Source organism: Filicampus tigris, chromosome 13 (assembly GCF_054856515.1).
Source record: "Filicampus tigris isolate MCC_2025a chromosome 13, RoL_Ftig_1.0, whole genome shotgun sequence".
Classification (NCBI taxonomy): domain Eukaryota; kingdom Metazoa; phylum Chordata; class Actinopteri; order Syngnathiformes; family Syngnathidae; genus Filicampus; species Filicampus tigris.
In genome coordinates this window covers 903,760-914,299 of record NC_141229.1, presented here as the reverse complement: position 1 = coordinate 914,299, position 10,540 = coordinate 903,760, and the positions used below count along the sequence as shown (strand labels likewise).

The 10,540-nt window shown below is 45.3% G+C and overlaps 1 protein-coding gene across 3 annotated transcripts in view; it reads right to left on the bottom strand.

Moving 5' to 3' along the window:
• Positions 1–569: 569 nt before the first annotated feature.
• The window catches only part of rab11fip5a (RAB11 family interacting protein 5a (class I)), a 19,475-nt gene continuing 9,504 nt past the window's right edge, over positions 570–10,540 (bottom strand). For 2 of the 3 annotated variants that reach the window (XM_086049529.1, XM_086049530.1), the window contains exons 4-6: positions 6,890–10,297; positions 4,895–5,003; positions 570–4,331 (exon numbers count right to left, since the gene is read on the bottom strand). In XM_086049529.1, the coding sequence (XP_085905655.1) occupies positions 4,074–4,331; positions 4,895–5,003; positions 6,890–10,297 (3,775 nt within the window). In that variant the 3' untranslated portion in view covers positions 570–4,073. The remainder of the gene's footprint in view (positions 4,332–4,894; positions 5,004–6,889; positions 10,298–10,540) is intronic. The other variant, XM_086049532.1, reaches the window with a different exon arrangement.

Genomic DNA, 10,540 nt, shown 5'->3' with positions numbered 1-10,540 from the left:
ACATCCTGGCAAACTATTGTCATGTTTAATGACGAACTAAATCGCCGTCTGGCCACAATTTTAGCTCTTTCTGTCACCTAACAACAAGCACACCTAGCTTTAGCTTATCGCCGTGGTGCATTGTTGGTAATGTAGTTCTTCAGACTTTTCACTTTTCATTGATACCAGTCGGTTTGACCATAAGGTTTCCGACTACATTTACCAAGAAACGTGTGTATTTGGTGATTTTTTGTGACAAGTAGTGTATTATGTCAAACTATTCTATATTTAAAAAACTTTGTTTTAATGACGAACCTGTTCAACAGCACTTTCGCTTCATATTTTTACAGTTTACATTGCCTTCACAAGGGCGAGGTGCTTTATGGGTACTGCAGTTCTTGCATTTGGCGATTCCCGACGCTAAACAGTTATTAGGGACATAGAAGTTAGTTTGTGATTAAATGAGGAATTATGGTTTAAAGAGCGGCCAGGAAGGATTACATAGCCCTTTGGTGGTTTTAGTTGTGACTTGTGATTTCGCTTGAGAAATGACAAAAGACACGGCACAGAGATAGATTTCGAAGCAAACATACGGTGAGGAAGAAAAACTAAATATTCTTTATTAAATATACAAAATTTTGTGAAACAGAATTGCATCATCACGGCTTGTAAACGCTCCTTTCTGACACGCGGGCCTGGAGAGGCCTGCACAGTCCACGACAAAATACATTCGGCTCAATAAAAAGCTTTCAAAATGGAAGACATGGCATAACTGTGCATCTGGAAAGTATTTAAAGCGCATCACAGCTTTTCCCACATTTTGGTATGTAATAGCCTTATTCCAAAATGGCGTAAATAAATGTTACCCCACTTAAATATTGAATCTGGAGAGACCTGAATATGGCAGTGAATCGACACGCCCCTTTCAACCTGATGGCGCGTCTGAAGTACTGTACTGTAGATTAGCACAAAATGTGACACCATACAAGGGGCTGAACAAGTAACAATTTTTTGTAGTCGACTATAATGTGATGAAGGTCAAGTCGAACTTGATCTGGTCCACGTGTCAGAGAATAGACAAACATGTTAATGATTGTTGTCCAATGGAAAAGCAGATGTTTTCAAATGTCTTATTTTGATTAAGCACGAAAATAATCACTTTGCTTTCTGGGAGGATGACAAAAATTTGAGAATATTTACTGTTGAGAGGCTAAAATTCCAAGGATTTGGACAATGTTAAGATAAACAAGATCTCTAAACGATTAGTCAATTATTAAAATAGATGTCAATTCATTTGATAATGAATTAGTCGTCAATGAATCAATTCATTGTTCCACCTCTGTCTGAAACATAAGAAAATGTGAAAAAAGTGAAGTGCTGCAAAAACCTTCCGGATGCACTCCAAGTATTCGTTGATAAGTGCAATAGTCACGTGTACTGTACGTCTACTCGTGGCGATCGCGACGTCAAAGCGCAAGTGCGATGCGGCGTACATCGTCGACTACCGCTGGCAGGAGTCACATTGTGATGATGGGAGTGCGAAGACGCCCCGTGGAATACGTCGTTTCATTATTGTGCAGTAAGCTAAACCGATGGTTCTCAAACTGGGGGTCCCCGGACCTCCCCACAAGATGCAGCAATGATGGACGGATAGAGAATGACGGAGACAGATAACATAATACTCACAGCAGTATATTCTTTATCATCTGAGGGGAACAAATTTTACTGCAGTTTACTGAGCCATCGTGACCGTTTCCTTCATGTGTGTCCGATATACAAAATAGTCTCATAAGGTTAGAACTTTTTGGCTCTTTTTTTTTTTTTTAGTAATTCCGAAAAAAAAAAAAAAAATCCTGTGGCCTTTAGTTATGTTTTGTTGGCATTAGGATTATGAGGGGGGTCCTGGGAAAACTGTCTCTCCCCCAAAATGTTTGAGAACCCGAGCCCAACGACAGCGCATTTTATTAGCGGAAGTGCTTGATTAAAAAAACAAAAACAACAACAAAAACATTGAAAGAAAACAAAAACTAAGGCGCATTTGGCATTTGGGTATACACTGTATGCTTAAATGTGTTATAGACGCTGAGAAGCCACAGCGGGCGTGGCCACGGCTAACGACGCTCTCATTAGCCAGTTAGCATTGCGTCTCGCGTGCCCACAAAAAACAAAAAGAAAAAAACAAAAAAAAAACAATGAAGGATACACAAATGAGAAAAAATGAGACAGAATGAAGCATTTGCTCGCTGGCTAAGAACACTTTTTGAACATTGTGAGCTAGCATGGCATAGCATCAGCTAACCGATTAATTACAACGGCAAGCTCGATTTTCATCAGTGCGCGACAAGTGAGAACTTGTGGAAAAACAAACAATGAAATCTTCATGAATCCAACCATACATACAGACTTTTCTGTGACACATTTTCTAGTTAATACAGAGCAGCTTTTCAACTGCGAAATTGAGATGTATAAATTAAGCTAACAATGCTATTTTTGGAGTAATTTCCCTCTTCAAACAGTCGAATAGCTGTGCTAATTACCTTCCATTGGCCTAAGGGGCAATTATGACGTGCCTGCCTAGCAACAAGTGGCCTAGAAAATGACCAGCAACAACAATTGATCTACGTTAGCTAGTGCATCTGCTAAAGGCTTTTTTTATACTCCCGCGGGCGATGTCCGCGAACACGTCACTGCGGCAATGCCATGCGCAGTTTGTCTTGCAAGCGTCCCACATACGTTTTGAGAATGTGTTGCAGTTTCACTCCAAGTGGTGGCTGGTCGCTACGGCTGGTACTGACGAGGACACCGCAGGGCGGAATTTCCTCTTCCTTTTATGGCCAATCCCGGTCTGCGTTTTTACTGCCGAGCAACGATCAAAGCGACAGCGACAACAATGGATATCGTGTCCGCTGTAACAAAGGGACCAGGGTGACTAGACGATGCATTTAATTGTATTGCGAAATTTTGATTTTTAATGAGGACTTTATTGGATTAAAGTCATGGACGTACCAGAACAAATTATTAGCTTTTCGAAATCATTTCCCCCCGACCAAAAAAAGAAGGGTTTTCGAAGAACATAAAAATTTATTTTATGAGAATAAAGCTGTACATTTACGAGAAAAAAGGTCACGGGTGGCCCTAATGGGTAAGAGAACTTACCTTTTTTTTTTTTTTTTTTTTAAATCAGACGTAACTGCGATTGCAAATAAATTTGGAATTAAAAAAAAATGGTAAGTATTTTCTCAAGTATTTAGCCCATTTACGTGGTCAGTGCCCTTCCATTTTTTTCCCTGCATAAAAATGAAGTGAAGTTTAAGCTGTCAACTTTTATTGCCTTCAGTTGTGTTGTCTTCCGCATGCCACTGTAAAAAATGTCCAGCAGTTCATGATAAAAGTGACAAAAAAGGGTGGATATTCTGCATTTGCTCTCATTTGTGTTCAAAACAAGCAAGGTGAGGTGAAAAGGACGTTTTTTTTTTTGTTTTTTTTTCTCCCCCGCCCACCATCCATGTCAGCATCCAACAACATGGACGCTGACATGGCCACCATCTTCAAAGCAACCAAACCTGGCGGGTGAGCTGAAAACAACCTGAGGACTAGCTAGGACATTCGCAACACGTCAGCATATCAAATGCAATGGTTCTCAAACCAGCGGGATCTGGGGAAACAATATTAGGTCGAGTCATTTATCAAAGGGAATACCACGCAACAATCAAACCAAAACATTCACCTCCTCCCAGCTTTAGTTTTGGGCCAATTTGAAGCTCTGATACGATGGTCATGTATCATCACCTATATCCGACTTCAAGTGTAACAATTTGATTTGGCTCAATCAAAACCGATTTTCCAATTCGAATCGGTTTTCGTTGAACCCTTAGTTCTTATGGCATTTTGGGGTACGCGCGGTAGTTCTGCTCAATTGCTGTTAGGTCGATGAGGAGGATCCTGGGGGAAAAAAAATCTCTCCCGTCAAGGAGCCCCGGACCCAGAAAGTTTGAGAACCCCTGCGAAACGCTCGTATCAAAAGGGGAGAGCGCAGCGGTGAAAAGACTAAAAAGCAGTTGGGGTATCCAAGCCTCCCCGGGGGGAGCGCGCCGTCATTTGAGCCTGGATCGCACCTGCAGGAGGGTGGGCTTCTGCTCCATGATGCGCACCAGAAGCGTGTCAATGTAGTCCTCCAGGTCCCGGACCTGCGGCTTCAGCTTGCACAGCTCCACCTCCCGCTTGGCCAGCAGGGCACGCTGCTGCTGAAACTCCGCCTTTTGCTGCTCCAGCTCCGCCTCGCGCCGCACAAGGAGACCGATCAGCTCGCTGTGGGTCAGGTGGTAGTACGAGCCGGCGCCCTCCGTCAGGACCTGGAGACGAAGGGCGGATAAATGGATTCAATTCATTTTTTGCTGACAATTCTACATGTGAGCGCACTTGTTCTCCACATTTGGTCATCTTACGGCCTGATTTCAACATTTTACAAGCTCAATTTTCACTCAGAGGTTTACACACAACACCTCATAATGATCGTGTGAAGAAAGTTTTTATGATTTTTGCCAACTTATAAAAAGCTCAGTCACTACCAGCTGTTTTCTGCACGGCCGACCCCACTTTGCCAGACGTTTTGGAGTATTTTGACGGATTTTTCTCGACCGACAGAATATTGTGTTCTATGATTACATATATACAGTACTCCAAAATCTACCCAATCACCAGGAAAAATTCCAACTTTTCAGTTCTTTAGTCATCAACAGTACAATAAGGTCGGTTTTACAAAATGCAGCCGTTACTCCAAGAACTGTTTTCATGTCGTCGTTATGGGTGTTGCATGTAGAATTTTCAGGAAGGGGAATGTGGAAAAAGCAGAGCACTGCGAGTATTTTCCGAATGCACCGCATATTCGAGAAAAGCCTGAGGAATTCAATTTGACCTTCTCGCCGGTCTGGCTGCTCCTGCCAGGGTGGATGCTGGACTTGATCTTCTCCAGGACCGAGCGGCCTTCAGCCGGCGGGCCGCTGAGGGGCCGCACCGGGTGGGAGCTGCAAGGGAACGCCACAAGAGGTTCGCGTTAAAACAGGCTCGGAGGGCTTCCGGGGCTCGGTCTGCGTGGTTGCGGAGGTTGGTTTCGCGGCCCTGGAAAAGCGACCGCCACACCCTATGTCGTAGTGTGCATGCCAGGCCCGTAGGTGGCAATGGCCTCCTTTTCGTCACCCCATTTTTGATATCACAGGAACAACAATTGAATGAAAACTCGAATTTGCATTGAATAATTGGGAGGTTTTTAAAAAAGGGTTTTAATGAAAAACAAATATAAAGACTTTTTGTGCCTTTCACGATAGGTTTTTAGATTGTTTTGTGATAATTGTGTAGTTTTTATGAACAATTGGTAGAAATGCTTCAGAACATGTTGATTTTTGATGAGATCTAAATATTTTGTAGTTTCTCTTACATTTAAAAAAAGGTTGATGAAAATGTAAAATTTGTGAACATTTTGTACTTTGAGGGGAATTGTGGAGACTTTAGGTGAACATTTTGTAGAAAATGTCTACAATATTTTAGAATTTTGTGAACAGAATGTTTTTTTTTAGAAAAAGTGGATATTCTAAGAATGTTTTAGAAAATGTACACATTGAAGGATTATTATGACTCTTTTTTTTTTAGAGAATTTACCAGTCTATAATAATGTAGAATCATTAAGATCCTCATTTTAATCTGAAAATGTCATAGAATATCTGGTTGTTGTTTTTTTCCGAAAAATTACATTGAAACAATCATTTTGAGTGATTTTTTTTCCCCCCATCCAAAAACATCTTATCTATGAAAATGTCATTTAATTTTCTAAAAGTAGCCTTACCCTAAATGTAAACTTTTCAAACAAGCATCTTTAATATCGAACGTGTTATCTCGAGAAACACAAATACAAAAACAATGTTAGTTGGTCATTTCTGATTTGATTGTTTGTGACAAAGTTGCCAACTTCGTATTCATATTCAGTTTTTTCGGTGCCGGTACGATAGAGAGGTCCGGGGGGAAACCCAGAAAGCTCCACGACACCTATTAAAAGACCCATATTTTCAGGCTCAATCTCATATTCGCTAGCTAGTTGACAAATGTGCATTGCATATGTAAAACGGACGAAACAGTTTCGCATGCACTGCAACGACTCTTTCCTGGCTCAATGACCTACATTTCACATAGCTCCGATCGTGTTTTTTGCGGACATTTTCCTTTAAACATATTGCGCAATCACTGAGTCCCCCAGGACTGCACCAGACAGTTCAACCTCGCACAATATGAGAACGTTCACCAGGAGAAGAAGATTAGGCAGGTGCACCTCCTCAAAGCGGTGAAAATGAAAAGTTAAAGTCGTTTTAATTGCATGCCTTTATTCAAAACAAGTAGAAAGGTGTGAAGAAGTGTGTTATTGCCCCAGGTCGAAACGGAAACGCTATCGGTGACACAACAACACCTTTTTGAGGGTGGGGGTGGGAGCGGGGGGCAAAAACCAATGTGAGAACAGGTCCTGTGAGGAGGGGGGGGGGGTGTGTGTGTGTGTGCATGTGTGGGTGTGTGTGTAAGGCACAACGGGAAGGAGCGGAGGTGGGGAGAGGGCTTGTGTTAGGAATCGGAGGGCAAAATAATAACTGCTAATTGGCCCGAGGCAGTGTTTCCCCTCCCATTACCACGGGGACAGAACACACACGCACAAGATACCCACGGAGGAAGTCCCAGCAGGATTAGTGAGCGTGTGTTAACTGAGAGATAAAAAATGAGAAGGTCACACCACCACCGCCAAGAGGATCCCCTTCGGAGTCAACGGCACAAAGGAAGACGCAGGTGGAAGCAGCTGAAAGGGCCAGAAAAGTCTGGAAAAGTGGAAGTAAGGGCGAAAAGGTAGTTCCTCCACCTGAACGAGCAACCTCACCTGAGCTCCTGATGGGCGGCGTGCTGCTGCCGCTGCCGCTGGCATTCCTCTGACTCCCGAGGGTTCAGTGTGGCGGGCGGTGGCGAGGCATCCGAAAGGGAGGAAAGGAAAGAGGGGAAGCAACTACTTTGACGGGTTAGTGGAGGGGCGGAGACTGTTGAAAGGGAAGGGGAGGCACGGGATGTGGATAATGCCTGGGTGGCGTAGAACTCGTTCCAGAAGGACAGCGGAAAGCTCGTGTCCAAGTCGAGCCCAAGCGTGCGCTCAGACTGGGTGCGGTGTAATGGGGGGGGTTGTGGCGGCGGGTTTTTCACGATCATGTTGTCAAGAACCTCACAGGGCTCCGAGTCTGTTGGAGTTGCAGGGAGAACTTGAGAACTCCCGTGGTCACCTCCAGTGAAAGCTGTATCTAGCCTGTCCTTCATCACTTGAGTCAACCAGTCGGTGATGTGTGTGTTAATGTTTGGTCCACTAGTCGAACCCCTACGGCTCAGCGAAGCGCCGGTGTCTTCCGGAGCCTTTCCAACCTTCCCAAAGAAGCTGGAGTTCTCTGAGCCTCGCCTCTCAGTGGTCTTGGCTATGCCGTAACGCTTTTGAGATAAGAGGAATGAAGGAACGCTCCATGTTCTCTGGAATATTTTGGGAAGTCTCGGTGGAGGGTTTTTCACAAACATGTCATCGAAAGCAGTGACCTGATCCCCCCCGACAGGATTTGGATTTGAGTCTGTTGACGTCACAGGGAACACTTGGGATGCACCACCATCGCCTGCTATGAAACTTGACTCACTAGTATCTTTGAAACCTGGCTCATGAGTATCCGGTCTGTCTTCTGTCACCGGAGACAACCAGTCAGCTTGTTTTTTTGAGTCATCGGAAGAACCCTTTGGAATCGTTGACGCACTGGCGGTATTCAGAATCTCTACTAGCTCCCCGCAGGAGGAAGAGACGACACTCTCAGGTGGTGTGGAAATGCCGTAATGTGACTGAAAGTTGCCGTCGAGGCTTTGTAGAAAGTTCCTAGTGCTCTGGGTTAACTGAGGGACTTCTGGCAAAGGTTGGTTCACAAACACATCATCGCGAACTGTGAACTGATCGCCCTCAACGGCATTCGGATATGAGTCCGTAGGAGTCGCAGGGAGGAATTGAGAACTCCCATCATTCCTTGCTGTGACGCCTAAGTCGCAAGGATCTGTGAAATCTGGCTCACATGTATGTCGTCTGTTCTCTGTCGCCAGAGTAAATGAGTCCTTGTTACTTGGTCCGCTGGTAGAACCGCCAGGGCTCACTGAAATTCCGGTGGGTTCTGGAATCTCTCCTAGCTCTCCGCATAAGGTAGATTTCTCCGAATCAATCCTCTCAATGGACTCAGGTACACCGTTATGGTTTTGGTGGTACTGCAAGCTGCTGTCAAAGCTCCTGGTGCTCTGGGATATTTTGGGTAGTTGTGTGGACTGATCATCTCCAGCGGGCTTCTGATACGAGTCTGTATGACTCACAGGGAGAATTTGAGAACTCCCGTCGTCACCTCCTGCGAAACCTGGCTCAAAAGTACCTGGTCTGTCTGCCATTACCAATGACAACCGGTCATTTTGGTTGTTTGGATCTTCGGTAGAACCCTTTCGGCCAGTTGAAACACTGGCAAATTCCGAAATCTCATCTGGTTCCCCAAAGAAGGTGGATTTCTCTGAGTCGAAAATCTCTGATGGATCGTATATGCCATGCTGGTTTTGGTGGGACTGCAAGTTGCCATCGAGGCTTTGGCGAAAGCTCTTGGCACTCTGGGATATTTCGGGAAGTTGTGGTGGAAGGTTTTTTACAAACGCTACATCGACAGCTGTGAATTCATTGTCCTCAATAGGATTCAGAAACATGTCTGTTGCTGGGAGAACTTGAGAACTCCAGTCATCCCTTGCTGTGAAACCTGGTTCACCAGTATTTGGTCTGTTTTCCAGCATCAAGGCCAACCGGTCAGTTTGTTTTTTTGGTCCATCTGGACTCACTGAAGCAACGTCGGCTTCCCAAGTCTGTCCTAGCTCCCCAGAGAAGGTTGAGTTTTCCAAGGGGGACTTCTCAGTAGGCATGGAAGTCCCAGAACATTCTGAGGGCGGAAGAGAGCAGCAATTTTGGTAGTTCTGCGAGTCTGCGGTCACGTAGACACTTTGGAGAAAGCTGTTGGTACTCTGGTCAAGATCTCCAAAATGCCTGAATGGTACAGGAGACTCCCTGCAACCCTCCAGCATTCCTGGGTCCTCAAAAGACGAGGAATGGACAGTTCCTGGGGTGGAGGTGCCGATGTACAGAGGTGGTTCTCCACTGAATTCACCTTGAGGTACCTCATCATTGTTGTTGTCAGACTGCGGAGAGAAGTTGGACTTCGGCTGTAGGTCCAGGTCCTCTAGAGTCTGCATGTGTGCAGCTTCTACACTTGTCATCACTGCGGTAGATATGGTCGGCGGTGGTGTGAAGACTAATGACCCGTCCGAATCCCACCATTCTGAATCTTCACTCTGAATCACAATTTCTTGGGCTGCATCAGTCAAAATGTCATCTGTGGAACTAAAACCCTTTGGACGAATAGCTGTTTTGGACAAGATCTTGAAATTCTGTGGCTCAGTTTCCTCTGAAGAACATGCTGAGAACCTCTCTGATGCCGAATATGAAGAGAAACAGGAGAGGAAATCATCTTCAACGGAACTACCGATACCCGATGAACCAGCTGGATCTTGGAAGCAGGGAGGCATGTTAGTGGTGCTGTTAGCTGGATGCCATTCAGGGCGAGGGTGCGACTCCGAAGAAGAGACAGCAAAAGTTCTAAAGAGTTCGTTGCCATACTCAAAGCTTGCATCCTCCGGGATCGTGTCCAGAGAGTGCAGGTGGCCGCCGTTCGCCATGTGATTGCTCAGTGTGACTCCTTTGGTATTCAGGGATTCACTCCTTTCATCACTGCCAAGTTCCCTCGGACGGGTGCTGACTAAGCTGTCAGATTTTTGGTCTTTCGGCTCTTGCAGCCTGCAAGCGGCAAACTCATCGAAGGAATCGTCCCATTCTCTATCAGTTTTCGCTTCGTCTGCAGATGTAAACGGATTTGTAGACTTCTTGCTTAAAAGTATCTTCTTGCCCCCGAAAGTTGTAGGTGCAACACTGGCCAAGCCAACGACGCCGTCTTCGGTAGTTTCACTGTTCCAAGTCTGGGCGACTGGATGACTCGCCTTTGGAAAGAGTTGCTCTATGGGCGGACGGGAACTGGAAAGAAAGGGCAGAGGGGGCGGCGAGGCATCGTGGAAAGGATCGGGCAAGAGGAAAGGGTTGCTGGGTGACATGGGTGGTGAGGGACAGAAGGGGTTAGAGTGGTGGAGAGGGTCTAGGGGTGGCTCAGTGGTGGGGTCTAATTTAGGAGGCGCCCCCGGGCTGTGGAAGGAAGCGAACACAGTCCTCTTGATTAGTGCAGGTGCTTCACACTGAACTGAACTGAAGGCCTAGCAATGGCTTTTGCTCTTACACTCAATCTGATCTTTTGTAAATATTGTGGAGAACCGTAACGGCATAATTTCTAATGATTTTGGAGTGTTTCCCTTTGGCGCACTGCTTGCTGTACACGTGATTTAATTGCCTCTAATCAGAATTCAGTCTCTGAGCGGCCATGTCAATCTA